This window comes from Stegodyphus dumicola, chromosome 3 (genome assembly GCF_044657685.1).
Source record: "Stegodyphus dumicola isolate Sdum_Otavi_A_Nest chromosome 3, ASM4465768v1".
In the NCBI taxonomy this organism is placed as follows: Eukaryota; Metazoa; Arthropoda; class Arachnida; order Araneae; family Eresidae; genus Stegodyphus; species Stegodyphus dumicola.
Genome location: NC_140770.1, coordinates 40579132 through 40595474, shown reverse-complemented (window position 1 = coordinate 40595474; position 16343 = coordinate 40579132). Strand labels below are relative to the sequence as shown.

Genomic DNA, 16343 nt, shown 5'->3' with positions numbered 1-16343 from the left:
TTTTGTTCAAAAGTTATTTTAAAAGGTTTTGCTGAAATTTAGTATTGTTTTAACAAAATGCTCTTAAAGTAGTTAGCTCTATTAGAAGCTTACTGAAGAAAACCACAGTAACTGTTAATCGTTAACTGTGTTATTTCTAAATATTAAACGCAATGTAAAAAGAAATTTTACGTAGTATTTTTATTGTAGTTGTTCCACACGAAAATATTTGGATATTGCCATCGGACATGCACAGCATCTTCAGGTAAGAAACTCTGAAAAGTGTTCATAAGTTCTTCAACTTTTCGCTGCATTCTTTTTTTGGTCTTAACTAGTAGCCTCATTAGATGTTTTTGAACTAAGAGATATGAAAAATGCGAAATGCCCTCCCTGGGACTCGAATTCCAGACCTTCCGATTACTAGCCGGACGTGGTATCCAATTATATCCCGATGGCACGCAGTGAGGAAGAAGAAAATACCTTACATACTTCCCCTCTTCACTCGCTAAATCCTGGTGGGGAAGAATTAACGGCCATATTCTTTTAATTTTGGGGCCACATGTAAAATCATTAGGTTGTTTATAAAGCCATAAGAAATGTCCAATGCTCTCGCTCGGATTCAAATACCAAACTTCCCGACTGCTAGCCAGATGTGCTATCCAATTACACTTCGAAGTCACGCTGTAAAGAACGAGAAAATACGTTACAAACTAAATAGCCCAAGTCTCAACGCTTTGTATGTTTATGTTTCTGCAAGGTTTAAGTCATTCACATAATACATAATGTTTACAGAACAAAATGAGCAAGCCACTACTTTAGGATGCTTAATACTGGTGTTGCTCAATTCAGTTTTTAGACCTGTATCTAGCGCTTTCGATATGTAATCATCTCACGGATCATAATTTATTGTGTGATTTGATGGCGTCTTCTTTTGCATTTTTATTGACTCAAGAAATAGAGATTTGTTTTTGACGGAACTACCATCTAAATAGTACATCTGAATATCATCATATAGAAATCTACTTAAGTTTATGATGCAGATATAACAATTTGTCTCGAAGGTTTTTCTAAACATTGTTTTTCCAAATTTGCAAACGACGACATAGGCTTTTATAGTGCTAAATGTTTTGTAGTAAAGACTTAGGAAAGTATGTGTCTGTCTTAAGTATGGGGTTGATAAAAGTTATTCATTTTGGAAATAATAAAAAGCATATTCACAACCAGAAATTTCAAAGCTTATGGCTGTTATTGTAAAAGGTACTTTAGGTCCTGGTTTAACACTGAGATAAAATGAAATTTCTGCTTTTTGATCTAATATCTTTAAACTAAACTTGTAATTGTGTAAAGTATTCAAAGTTAGCTTTCATTTAAATTTTAGTCAGTCAGTAGTTCTTATATTTTTTAGGTTCAGACCACAAGTGGTTTGAATCACAAGTGGTTTGAACCTAAAAAATATAAGAACTACTGACTGACTAAAATTTAAATGAAAGCTAACTTTGAATACTTTACACAATTACAAGTTTAGTTTAAAGATATTAGATCAAAAAGCAGAAATTTCATTTTATCTCAGTGTTAAACCAGGACCTAAAGTACCTTTTACAATAACAGCCATAAGCTTTGAAATTTCTGGTTGTGAATATGCTTTTTATTATTTCTGGTTGTGAACCTTCTGGTTGTGAATATGCTTTTTATTATTTTTATTATTTCTGGTTGTGAATATGCTTTTTATTTTTTATTATTTTAAGTGGTTGGTTGGTCTTTGTATCCCAAAGTGCGGGGGCACCTGTAATATCATGGAGAATAATGGGTAGTTAAACCCTTCGCATCTTAGTCATCTATTTTACAATTCCACAGAACATAGCTTCCAGTAAACTCACTGTTCCCATTCAGGACATTTCATGTTCGCAAAGCAGATAAGGAGAAATAAGTTAACCTGATAAGTTCACCTTAAATATTATCACAGTTTTTCATTGTCCCCTCAAAGTCGGTTGGTCTGTAACTAACAATTGTGTTGATATCAGAGATAGTGATGCTAGTAACAGTAATAAGTTTTTAAATCAAAATTATCGAAAAAATTTAATTAATTAAACGTAATCTTACACCACCAGATAGAGTAGAAAGCCTGGAAGGGAAAATGATGTTATTTACTTCGTGACTAAGCTGATTAGAGGAATAACTTTCCTATGGTCAAAAGCAGTGATTTTCGCTCTTAAAATCCCGCTGCTTTATATATAGTGTAAAAGAAATGTAAAATAAAATACCTCGAGTGTTTTCATAAACTCAAAAACGTATTAAAAAGGTAAAAATTTGTGGATAATTTCTTTTTAACAAAATTAGAATATCCACCTGAAAAAGAACCACTTTAGATTTCTGGGCAGCTTTAAATTTCCGTTTGATCAGCTTATAAAGGTAAGATAAATTCACGATGCAGAAATTTAAATCCCGTGCTGTTTTGGAAAATGTTTATTAATTTCCTTTTTCGAAGGGTTTAAATGGAATTATTCATTTAATGTTTCTTATGAAGTCTACTTATGTATGCATGTATAACCCCTTGAAAACCATCAGAATCGAATTAAACAGAAAGTTTTCAGACAGGTAAATAATGCAATTCCAGCTGTTGCAACTGTCAACTGCGTAGTAAAATGAATAATCAGCTGCACAGAGATATATTTATAAAAAAAAGGCATCTGGAGCAGCGTTTCTAAAATCAAATTCAGTTATTATGATGCAAGGTTTATAAATAATAAATTTGTTACTTTAAAGACTTGCGCTTGTTATTGGGTTGGCAAGAAAGTAATTTCGGTTTGCAGAAGCGTTTTGTTCATTTTCTTATTCTTCTGTCAATCTTATATATTTTTTTTTCTTTTGAGATTCGACAGCTGATTATTTTGGGTTGTTACGGAAACAAATTCGGTGTATGTTTTTTCCATCATTCTTAATTTACCGCCAATTTTAATACGGGGTGCAAAAATAAACGTTTTTGACATATTTTTACTTCTGTATTTTCATAAAGACAAGAAAGCGACTGAGATTAGCAAAGGGATATTTGAAGTTTATGGTGTTAATTGTTTAACAGAATGCATGTGTCAGAACTGGTTTCAAAAATTTCGTTTTGGAGGTTTTTCACTTAAGATGACCAACGTCTAGGCCAACCTCCTGAAGTTCATCATGACAAAATTAAAGCCATAAATGAACCAAATCGTCATATAACTGTTCCAGAAATTGCAAAAGTGTAACAATTCAAAATCACATAGGATGTCTTGAACTCGTTTATAAGCTCGATATTTGGATTTCGTATAAAACTGAAAACATTCACTTAACACAACGAATCAATATTTGCGATAGGCATTTCAAACGTATCTCAGTCGACTTTTTTTTTAAACAAATTATCAACTGGTAGTGACAAAAGGAATCGTCTGCAGTAACATTAATCGAAAAAGATCATGGTCCAAACAATGATGAATCCTCACAAATCATGTCGAAAACGAAACTGCATCAGAAAAAGATTACGCTGTCAATTTGGTGGAATTTCTAAACAACCAATTGATCAACTCAGATGTTTACTGCCAACAAGTTATGAAGCAATGAAACAGAAAAGGTCAAAATTGGCAAACTGCAAAGGAATCGTGCAGCACCGCAACAATGCGAGGCCTCAAAATTGTTTAGCAATAATGTACGAAATCGTTGGGAGCTTGATTGGGAAGTGATGTCGCATACCCCATCCAGCCCCGAACTTGCAGCATAGGATTATTTCGAATTGTATAATTATCACTTATTTCGAAGTTTACAAAACTTACTAAATAGTAAAAATTTCAGTAATAACGATGGCCTCAAATCGCACTTGGTTGAGTGTTTTGCTTATTAAGACCGAAGTTATATGAGTGTGGCATCACGAAGTTACCAGACAGATGGTAAAAGGTCATCGAACAGAATGGGAGATATTTGATTGATTCAAGTTCACTTTTTGTATAGAAAAAATTGAGTTTTAGTTCACACTAAAAACCGAAATTTCTTTCTTGCCAATCCAGTTTATTAAATTTAAACGACGAATAGACGATTAAAATACTGAACGTATTAAATTAAAATGTAAGTATTGAGGGAGTGTTCATACTTTTTGCAAAATACAGTTCTTCGGAATAGTAATAAATTTACCTCACTATGCCTCTAGAAAGTGTTACCGGTTCCAATGATAAAATATTGTTTGTGACAAGTAATATCGGAAAAGCGAAAGCACGTTGTTGTTAACATTCAAGATTCTGTAACATATTTTATTTAATCTTCGCAAAATGCTTTAAATACATATATTATTGCGTTCTGCGAGTTCGTGGATCTGAAATAATTGATACCACTTAATGAAGAATCAAAACACAGTCTATTCGCCAGTAAGCATTATTACACAGAATAGTTGGAAAGACACGTTTACATTCGTCAATAAACTACATTAAACACGCTGAAACAATTCAGCCTTCAGTCTAAAACGGTAAAGACAGCTTCACGGCAGAGCCGACTCAGCTTCCGACTCAGTCCATCCAAAGAATATGAAGGGGAGACTCCCATTTCAAATTCTTTGGTCGATCACTCCCCCTCCCCAAGCTAATCTCTGAACTCAAGACACTACTATCTCCCCGTACGCATATTTCGTAAGTGCTGTTCTTGTGTAAGTGTGAGTGTCAGCATCAGGAGTAAATAATTTAGTATTTATTGAGGGCACAAAGAATCATAAAGGAGTGTTTTTTTAACGTTTTGTGTGTTACCTTTATTTATTAAATATTATGTTCTTTGCACTTAAACCATAAAATTCAGTTCAAGAGCAATATCGCAAAATAGTTTTAAATTGATCGTATCTTTAGAATTTCCGATACAGAGTCTCGCGCTCTAGAGACAAAAATGTTTTTTTCTGTACAACGTTGCCATTGCTCGCTTTGAAATCATAGAGTTTGTTAATCAAAATTCGTTAAAGTTTTACAAAATATGATATCGATAATATAAACAAATTCCAAATTTGGTCTTCCACATACCCATAGTCGTACGTCATTCAAAATTCGATGGCTCTATGTACCGTTGTTTTATCATAATGCGAGAAATATACATACATTTATTGAAATTTTTCATTATTTAATTTCTTCAAATATAATGTAGGATTCTAACATTTGGTGGCAACAGTTTGAAAAGTGAAACGGACATTTATAGTGAACCGACGCAAAATCGCAAAACGAAAACAATTGTCTTTCAAAGACAAAGCCCTTTTGTACTAAAAAAAACTGGTAAATTATACGCCTAGACGTTTGAAAACTGTCATAAATACTTCAGTATATACTGTAAAATACTAACTGACAGAAATACTACAATATTTACTAATATGTACAGATTTCTTTAAAGCGTGCGTTTTGTGAGGTAACTTTTCTGTTACTGTTTTATTATTGATTTTCCAAAAAAAGTTTTAATATGTTCATAAAATAATTAACGTAGTTTTGCTAAGAGAAATGTATAGATATTATTAAAAAAATTTCATTTTAAAACAATAATTTTTTATTAATGACTAAACCAATATTTTACTAAAACTCGTAAGTTTACGAACACTTTTGTGAGTCACTGTATAATATTTCTGTTTGCTAATACCCATATTATCACGATATTGGGGATGAAACATTTTTTTCACATTTAGTGGAATGTTTTGATCCAGTGTATAAAGCTTTAGTTCATTGTCTCAGGGCCTTAGTGAATAAGAACATTTTATTTAATTACAGCAGACTCAACAGAGCACTGTTATTTTGTTGCGTGATAGATGCAGAATGGAATGGAGAAAAAAAATTAATTGCCTTGACGAAGAGATAGGAATAACGTTGTTATGCCATTCTCAAAACCCAGACGTCATTTTTTGTAATGAGACAACAAGATACTTCCGGATGCGATAAGTTTTCTTTCTAGGGAGGCTTTCTTTCGACTTCACTAAACGTCGTATATAGCGCTGCAATGTATATCGCTAACATTTTTGTATATATATACATATATAGCATCGGAAACTTCCTCATATAGCTTTATATTTCGATTCATAAAAATCTGGGAAAACATGTTTAAAAATAGCAACAGATAGAAATAATAATTAAATGGAATATATAATGCTACATTCTACATGTACAGGTACTATATTTTGACATTGGATTAAAATGGTAGAAAGAAGGATTGTGTGTGTGTGATTATGGCAAAGCCTCGAGGGCTATCTGCGTAAGAGGAGGGATGCCTTCGTGGAAGACTTTCTAAGAGAAACTGGCTCGTATACACGTTACACATGGGGAAAACCACGAAAACGCCCATGCAGCCAGCCCGTTCGCGGGATTCGAACCTCGGACCGAACTACCGGTGTTCAGCGACTTTACCGCTCGGCCGCTGGTGGGCCTGTAGAAAGAAGGAAGTAATGCTTATTGCAGATGTTCATAAAAATGCATTATAAATTACAACAGTTTCGATTTGCGAGGTCATATGAAAGGTTGCTGCTAACAGTGCGCCAACTGGGTTAGGTTTCGAATTGTTTTTACTTGTATTTATTCATATATATATCCTATCGTTATAAAAAGAGGGGGGAAATAAGCTCTTTTAAGTCTTTAAAAAATTATTCCTGTGTATTATACACCTTTTCTTTGATAAAAGTTCAATTATCTTTCACTTAATTGCATCTCGCCCCCCCCCCAAAAAAAAAGAGAAAAGAAAGCAAAACAAAACAAAAACAAAAGAAAAAAGTGACGCGTGGAGCGAAGAATACAAAAGCTGGCAAAAAGCAACAAAGCGCGATAATGATCCCCAAGTATGGGGGAAACGATCAGCTGTTGAAGGACTTTCGGCTGCCTGTAGGGAAAAAAAAAGATTTACTGAAGAGTACACCTGTTGCTAGGTTACTACACTTTTCTTCCTTTCATTCATTGGCAAACCTGTGCTTCGGGCGGTAAGGCATGTTTTGGCGTGTCAGGTGCTGTGTTGGAACTGTTTTGTCCGTAGCGTGATTCGTTCGGTTCAGTTTGGTTTTCATAAGCGTTTTACTGGATTTCGTCATTATGATCAGTTGTTTTTTAGGATCCGAAAAACGCCGTTCCAGAAAGAGTTCTTTATGTTCCAGGTTAGTGTCATTACTTGTTTTATGGAAATTTAAAGAAAAAGCATTTTAATGATTAAAGATTACTGTTTCATTTCTGCTTTCTTTGTTAGGATTTTGCCTGATTTAAGTTCTTGTTTTAAGGGTCATAAGTGTTAGTTATAAGTACATATTATGGTACTCTTTTGGTATTGAGACTGAATTCAGAAATGTATGTAGGTACGTATGTGTGTGTATACATCCTTGCATGCAGACATACATACATATCTGAATCCGGTCCCGATAAAAAAAGAGTACTCATTTTTTTTTTTTTTTTTTTTTTTTTCAAAATGTTCAGTAACTGCACAAAACATGTGCACCATATATACTTGTATTCCATGAAGAAGTTATCCTCTCCGTTGAAAATTCAAGTGAAAATCAATCTAACTATTCGTTTGTTATTTTATGTCTCTTTATATATAGCAGCAATAGTATTAATTTGGTTAGTGGCAATCATCCTATCAGGAACAATAATTTAATACTATTCTTTTTCTCTTTGATTTTAAAATTAACTAAACTATTTCGTAACTTTTATTGACTTTTTTAACATTTTCTAGAAGAGTTATTGTTTTCATTTGCTATAAAAAACCGCATCAGACATAAAAAGGTGTTGCAGCCAAACGACGATGAACAAAATTTTTTCATCAGCCTTCTGTATTATAAAATGACAACGCTGAATACAACCTTAAATTAATGATTTGAAAGTATATGGACGTCTTGATAGCAGTTTGCGAAAAATGTTATTCTGTGCAAATAAAATAGGTTTCTATTTAAAAGTAGTTCGATTGCAATATTTCTTGGTCTATTTTTTTGCGTAAACTAACATCGTCTGCATTAAAAGTAAAGATCTAATGGTTATGTTGAATTTGACAAAAATCTATCTGTCTATCTAATCTATATATATGTGTGTGCGCTGCGTGTTTCTTTATGTACTTTTTTTTTTAAATTGTCATGATGTATGTTTTTAATATTTTGTTACTTTTTTAATATCAGTTCATTCAAAAAAGTAATGCAGAAACAAATAGAGCTTTTAAAACTGAAATTAGTTTTGACTTGAATTTTAGTATTATTTAACGATAAAAATTTATAGTTTTATTGAGTTGGCAACAACGGCATTATTTTTATTTAAAAACAAAGACGTAATTTAGGAGAATAATTTACATCAAGCAGAATGCTTGATAATCTCGGCATAAGTGTAACTTGGAACTAGGAGAATAAATTTTGTATTTTTACTATTACTTTTTCCCACAACTCTGGATGTACATATAATTTCACATTTTTATTTTCGATTGTTTGCAAGGTTGTAAAAATTTAGCTTTTAGGTTCTGAATAAAATCACATTTGGAAAATTGAATTTAATTCATTGAATGAATTATGAATTACAGATGAATCTCAGGAAGTGCCAGGCAATGGATTCGGAGAGGATACTTCAGGGATTAATAATATTCTGTAGCAGATCTTACTCTACATTGAAATAGTTATCAGTTTTTCCTATAAATAAAGGCTGGTAACTGAATATCCAATTCAATCTTCTATAAAGCTATTTAAAGACAATAAATGCAATTCTTGAGAATATTATTTTTTCACTTTCTCATTTGATTGATTTAAATGAAAATGCATTTAAGTTATGTATTTTTTTACTCTTCAAATATTATAGAAGGTAGTCTGAATATATATTCATCTAGTATCTTATAATATCTGGGACATCTCTATAGATAAAACTTTAAAAGAGCTTTTTAAGAGATAGTTAAAATCTGAAACCTTTCAGATTTTTTAAACATTAATTTATCCCCTTTATTTTAGTTTTGTTTTCCAAGTTAAAAAAAAAATTACCTAATTATATATATATATATGTTTTAAAATATTGATTATTTGTTACCCGACGAAAACTAACACTTAGAAAATGGGAACAGATAAGAGTCATGCCTCGTGCTTTATTATCTGAGGTTCATGTTGTTTAAAGTGATTCAGTATGTACTTTTTCAACAAAGGTGACAACGAAAGGTGACCTTTGAAACAAGTTCTAGGACTGACGTCACAATGGGCAAACTGGACTTCGATTCTGGTATCCGAAATCGGTCCAGAAACATATCAGAAAAAACATCGAATGTTGAGTCTTCTCATACAATGTGGTAATCCTCGATTCCTAAACACTCCGAATTCTGAAGCAGTTTATTTTTAAATTATCAGTTAAATTACCTCATAAGGAAATTCTTGCATTGGTTTTTTTTCCCCCCCATTGGTCGGTTATTTATCAGCAAAAATTAAACTGAATTGTTATCGAAGAAGTGTTATCCATTTATATTAAATGTCAAAGAAGAGAAATTATAAAGTATTTTACATTCGTAGACCAAAGTATGCATATCTGATCGTTACAATCCTTTGTAATTTACATATTAATATTTTACTCTGTATTTAAAAATATTTAATTATTTTTTCATTTTCTGTTTTATTTTATATATTTATTCATTTAGTTTTCTACTTTCATTCTTCAAAAAAAAACTTTTGCCGCCTCAGTGTAATTGTTTTCTGTGCAGTAAAAATATTATAAATTTTCTTCTTTTTTGCCGTTTTTCATTTTATAAAGCAATAAATAAAATATCAATCTAGCTTATTGCTACCTATTAAGTTTTAAATTTCAGGAATTCTATTGCTTCAAGTTTAACAATTTTAATACTATTCATTTTTAAGTTAATGAAGTGTGCTTGCATCACGCAATTTACTTTTTATTTAAATGATGTTATCTTTTCGTATGTTTCTGTTTTTAATTAAATTTATTAAAGCTTTTAGACTTTCTGTAAAACAATTTTTTTCTCTGTTTTTCTTTCAGTGAAGGGGTGTTTACGTGTCCAGAGGACAATTTGCCTCTAGATTACGCCAAGGTGAGTTACGTTTTATTATTTTCATTTATTAATTACCGTTTTTTGCTATGTTTTATTACTATTATTCTAATTATTACATTTATTCTTTATAAATGCTATCTTTTTCATACGAACTATTATAAAATAATTTTACCTTACGCTTATGTCATGTTAGAGGAATTCTGCTATTAAATTTAATTACAAGTTCGTAAAAACTTTCCTAGAAATCATAAAAGATCTGGCCGTACTGATAACAGAGAAAATCCGTATATGTAGTATAAGTGCTATCAAAACATCATTTTTATATCTGAGCACCAGTAAAACCGATATTTTAAACCTGAGGCGGCCTGGCAGCAAAGAACTTAGGAATCGTAAACCCGTTGCCTTCGGAAAAAATTGCAATCTATAATTCTTGAAATTACAGTCTTAACGCCTTTACGAAGCATTTGCTCATAATTTTTTAAATAAAAGAAAATATGAAAATAATAATCCAACGCTTCTGTTTGTAAATAAAAAATTATATCTGCTGTTGCCAATTCATGAAACTAAATCTTTACTATTAAATAATATTAATACGAGAAAGAAGAATTAATTTTAAAAATTCCGTTTGTTTTTGAACTTTTTTTGGACGACAATATATCTATATATCTATATATATATATATATTGAAAGGTTTGAGATTTTAAATTACGTCCAAAGGGCCGTTTTTTTAACGTTTTGAGTGTTACCTTTATTTATCAAATATCATGTTCTTTGCAATTAAACTAAAAATTTCAGTTCAATAGCAATGTCGCAAAATAATTTTAAACTGAGCATATCTTTAGAATTTCCGATGCACAGTTCCGCGCGCTGGAGATAAAAACGTCCCCCCCCTCGCAGAGTGTTGCCATTGCTCGCTTTTAAATTGTTGAGTTTGTTACTCAAAAATTCGTTAAAGTTTTACAAAATATGAAATCGATAATAAAACACTTCCACATGCCCATATTCGTAGGAGGATTATGTCATTCAAAATTCGATGGCTCTATCTACCGTTGTTTCATCACAATGCGAGAAATATGCATACATTTATCCAGATTTTTCATTATTTAATTTCTTCAAATATAATGCAGGACTCTAACATTTGGTGGCAACACTTTGAAAAGTTATTCGCCGTTTATAGTGAACTTACGCAAAATCGCAAAACGAAAACAATACTCCTTCAGGGACAAAGCCCCTTTGGACTAAAAATGCAGAAACATTAGCAAACATATCGCTGTATGAATAAAACAGAAATTATGTGTACAGGGATTTTGTTCTAAAACTTTATTGCAAACTTTAAAATTTATTTCTAATGCTAATGATATTTACACAAGCATTAAGACATTTAGTGATCGATATGATGTAGATTGTTAGAAATCTAATAAATAACAATACTAATAAAGTAAAAAAGTCTCAAAGGTTGCAGATTTTACAGTACGTCCAAGAGGGTGTACTTTTAACGTTTCGTGTGTTACCTTTATTCCTTAAATATCATGTACTTCGCACTTAAACCATAAAATTCAATCCAACAGCAACATCGCAAAATAATTTAAAGAGAGCATATCGTTAGAATTTCCGATACACAGTCTCGCCCGCTGGAGATAAAAATGTCTTTAGACCAAAGGGGACCCCGAAGGACTACTTTTTTCGTTTTGTGATTTTGCGTTGAATCACCATAAACGGCGAATCACTTTTCAAACTGTTGCCACCAAATGTTAGAGTCTGGCAATATATATGAAGAAATTAAGTAATGAAAAATCTGCATAAATGTATGAATATTTCTCGCATTGTGATAAAACAACGGTACATAGAGCCATCGAATTTTGAATGACGTACGACTATGGGTATGTGGAAGACCAAATTTGGAATTTATTTTTATTATCGATTTCATATTTTGTAAAACTTTTAACGAATTTTTGAGTAACAAACTCAACGATTTAAAAACGAGCAATGGCAACACTCTATGCGAGGAGGAACCTTTTTATCTCCAGCGCGTGAAACTGTGTATCGGAAATTCTAAAAGTATGCTCATTTAAAAATTATTTTGCGACATTGCTATTAAAATGAATTTTATGGTTTAAGTGCAAAGAACGTGATATTTAATAAATAAAGGTAACACACGAAACGTTAAAAAAACGCCCCTTTGGACATAATTTAAAATCTGAAACCTTTCACTTTTTTTTTTTTTTTTTTTTCCCTTCCTTTCCTGTACAGTGTTGCTGTTGCTCGCTTTGAAATCGTTGAGTTTCTTAATTAAAAACTCATAAATACTTTACAAAATATGAAATAGATAATAAAACAAATTCCAAATTTGGGTTCCAGATGCCCGTATTCGCGTGGAGACGTACGTTATTCAAAATTTGATGGCTCTAAGTACCGTTGTTTTATCACAGTGCGAGAAACATATATACACTTATGCAGTTTCTTCATTATTTAATTTCTTTAAACATAATACAGGGCGAAAATATGTCTCTCCGCCTATTGGTCAAAATGCTTATTTTTGCGTAGAAACTCTAATTTTAATAACAAAATTTTTTAAAATTTGCTTTTAACTGTATTCGGTGTTTAAGTTTTTTGCATCTTACGATTTTTAATGAAGGTATTTTGAGTTTTTTTGTATTTTTGCCTTCCCGAGGAGTAAGGCAGCAACTAAACTGATTGAATGAGAAATATATCTTTATTGAAATTCATAATTTATTCTCCCGTACAAGGAAGTCATGTCAGATATTTTTACTCCGTACAAGGAAGTCATTTCATTTTTTTTTTTTTTTTTTAACTCCGTACAGGGAAGTAAAAATTACATTCTCAGTAACCCTCTCGAAACGCTTACAATTAAAATTCAGAGTATGTAAAACTGTTTAAATATCAAGTTTATGTAAATATTCCATTTCTCTTCTGAAATAAAAAACAAGATATACTTTTATGGTGTGACGTCGTGGATGCTTCAGTGGGAACGGAATCAACACTGGTAGTGGTGATTCATCACTTTTTAATCACACAACATATCACAGATACAACATTAATACATTTAAAAAAACTTTAGTAGATATCCGAGCTGGTGACACGATCAGAGACGTTAACGAAGATGGTACCCGTCATCACTCGACGAACAAAGTCTCCACACCTCAGCTCGCTGGCGGAGCTTCCCAGCACTCTCTGACAGGCGTCTCACAGAAATCTCATCTCTTTACGCATGCGTATTACTCAGTTAAGTCGTTGCCATTCACGGTTCTTTAAATAAGGTGTTAAAATGAATTATAGTACTCGTAGTGTGAGGAGTTAGCTAACGACGTTCTCTCTAGTCAAGAGCATCATAGGTCTTTCTAGAGAGTTCAGGAGCGTTCTTTACAGACTAACTCCTTCCGCCTCCAGATTTTGTTTTCCTCGGACACAGAGGAAACAAAACTTTTTTTTTTAGTTCCCACGGGATAAAAGACAAGTTCAGGCAGGCATTCGTTACAAACAAACACCTTCCGCCTCCAGTTTTTGTTTCTCCGGACACAGGAGAAGTAAACCTTCACAGTTTATGGTTTCAATAGATTGTTCAACATTTTACCAGTTAATTTTAAACCACACTGTTACAAAGGTTCTCCACTCTCATAACCAGGCCATCATAAAAAGAACACATTTAAAAATACATATACAATATATAAAAAAACAAACACAAAAATTTTTGTCTTTAAGAATAAAGCTAACAATTTACTATGTAGTATGAATTAAAAAAAATACAATATACATAATCAAATAACAAGACAATTTAAAAGAAATGATAACTAGTCTATTTAACTGGCATGTACAGAGTTTCTACTTAAGCAGTCTACATTTAAGTTGTCACTTCCCTTTTTATGATGTATGGTAAAATTATGAGATTGCAAGGCTAAGGCCCAGCGTAGCAATCGACCATTTCTACTTATACCATTTCTACTATTCTACATTATATTTGAATGATTCATTACATTCATCATTCCAAACAATTTTACCCTTTTTGTTATTCCCTTTTAACAAATCTGTCAAAGGTGCGGCTATAGCAGAAAACATGGGTATATATTGTCTGTAGTATCCAGCTAACCCTAAGAAAGCTCTAATCTCAGTTTTAGTTGTGGGAACAGGAAAATTTTGAACCGCCTCGATTTTTAGTTCTGCTGGAGAACGTTCTCCTCGACCTACTATGTGACCGAGATATTGCACTTCTTCTTGTGCAAACTTGCACTTAGAGGGTTTAATAGTTAAATTGGCTTTTCTTATTCTTTCTAAAATTTCATGTAAATGTTGTAAATGTTCCTCCCACGTTTCAGAAAAGTAGCAATATCATCTAAATAAGGGGTCGCATATTTCTCACATCCGCACAATATTTCGCTCATCATTTTACTAAAATAATAAGGAGCATTTTTAAGCCCAAATGGCATTCGCAATGGCCTATATACGCCAAAATTTGTAGCAAATGCAGCGATTTTCTGAGCCCTAGGGGTCAGCGGAATTTGCCAATAACCTTTAGTTAAGTCTATCAAGGTGATAAATTTGGCTGCTGCAACAGTTTCAACACGTTGCTCTATATTGGGGATTGGATAGAACTCAGTACGCGTTATTTCGTTTAACTTTCTGTAATCAATACACGGCCTAGGATCCCTACCTGGTGCTTCAACAAGGATCATGGGTGAAGTATACTCAGAGGGTCCTGGTTCAATAATCTTGTATTTTAACATTTTTTCAATCTCAACTTTAAGAATTTCGTTCTGTCGATTTGTCATTCTATAAGGCTTATGCTGTACGCGTTTGTCACTGATTAGTTCGATATCATGTTCGACTAAATTTGTTTTTCCTGGAATATTCGAAAATATAGCAGAAAACTTTACCAACAACTTTCCCAACTGCAGGATTTGTTCATCACTAAGTCTTTCTTTAAGATTATCTTTTGCTATTATTTCATTAAAATCAAACACATTGGGGTCGGTTAACATATAAGGAAAATCCTCCTCTAATTCCGAGGGTTCAACTATCTCCTCGTTGTCAAGGAGCACCATATTCAAAAGTTCAGGTCTCTTATGATAAGGTTTTAACATATTAATGTGATACACTTTATTCCCTTCCTGATTCCCTTCAAAACTAACTACATAGTTTGTTTCTGATAATCTTTTCTCTATTTTCCCCGGCCCTTTCCATTGAGGAGCGAGTTTATGGGGTTGGTTCACTGCTAATACTAATACAGAATCTCCTTGCTGGAATTCCCTTTTCACGGCATTTTTGTCATACCATTTCTTCCTTTTGTCTCTCACCTCTTCCATTTTCTCTGTAGCTAATTCTCTACTTTTCTTTAACCTATTAATTAATTCGAAAACATATTCTATTACGGTATCTTCTTTTTCCTGAGGATCTAACCATTTCTCATACAATAATGCGACAGGTGTTCTGAGGTTGGTCCCGTACACTAATTCAGCTGGACTAAATCCTGTACTATCATGCGTTACTGTTCGCAGGGCAAAGAGAGCGGCAGGTAATTGTACTTCCCAATTTGGGACAGCTTCAATACATAATACCTTTAAGACCCTTTTTATTGACCTATGGAACCGTTCTACAGGATTGCTCTGGGGGTGATAAACCGAACTTCTGGAAATTTTTATACCAAACCTCTTCAAAAATTCAACGGTTAAGCGACTCATGAAAGATTTCCCTTTATCAGTTTGAACCTCCCTTGGAAAGCCCATCCGACTAAATACCTGCAAGAGTGCACTTATAACAGATTTCGACGTTATATCCGGTACCGGGACGGCGTCAGGATATTTAGATGCTAAGCACATAACTGTAATAAGATATTTATTACCTTCAGTAGATGTAGGCATAGGCCCGCAAGCATCTACATTAACCTTACTAAAGACTTCCGATATCACAGGTACTATTACCAACGGTGCCTTCTTTTTATCACTTGATTTTCCTACACGTTGACCAGAGTCGTATGTTTTAACGAATTCCTCAATGTCTTTATAACAATTTGGCCAGAAAAAATGTCTTAGTAACCGGTCTTTTGTTTTCAGAACTCCTAAGTGACCTGAAGTTCCTTCATGACAAATTGCTTTAATTTGCTCTCTGAGGTTTTCTGGAACAACAATTAAATGTTCTTCTCCTCCTAACTTATTTACCTTCTTTTTTACTAAATCCCCATTTTTAATCCCATAACTTGTTTTACTTCCGCTTTTTACTAGTTATAATAAAGGGGCAAGTTCTTTACTTTTTTGTTGTTCATCAATGAAAGTACTTGAGTCAATTTGAATTGCAGGACTTGTGGGGACACAAAAGTCGACAGGAGGCAATATCTCTCCATTTTCTGACCTCTCATGAGCATCGTCCTCCTCTTCCAATTCTAA

The 16343-nt window shown here is 32.8% G+C and overlaps 1 protein-coding gene across 7 annotated transcripts in view; it reads left to right on the top strand.

Annotated features, from left to right (window-relative positions):
• Nucleotides 1–16343, top strand: part of Traf4 (TNF receptor associated factor 4) — a 491235-nt gene that overhangs the window by 375533 nt on the left and 99359 nt on the right. For 6 of the 7 annotated variants that reach the window (XM_085812792.1, XM_085812788.1, XM_085812794.1 and 3 more), the window contains exon 2: nt 9936–9987. In XM_085812792.1, coding sequence (XP_085668918.1) covers nt 9936–9987 — 52 coding nt within the window. Of the gene's footprint in view, nt 1–6892; nt 7091–9935; nt 9988–16343 lie in introns of those variants that run through there. The other variant, XM_085812789.1, reaches the window with a different exon arrangement.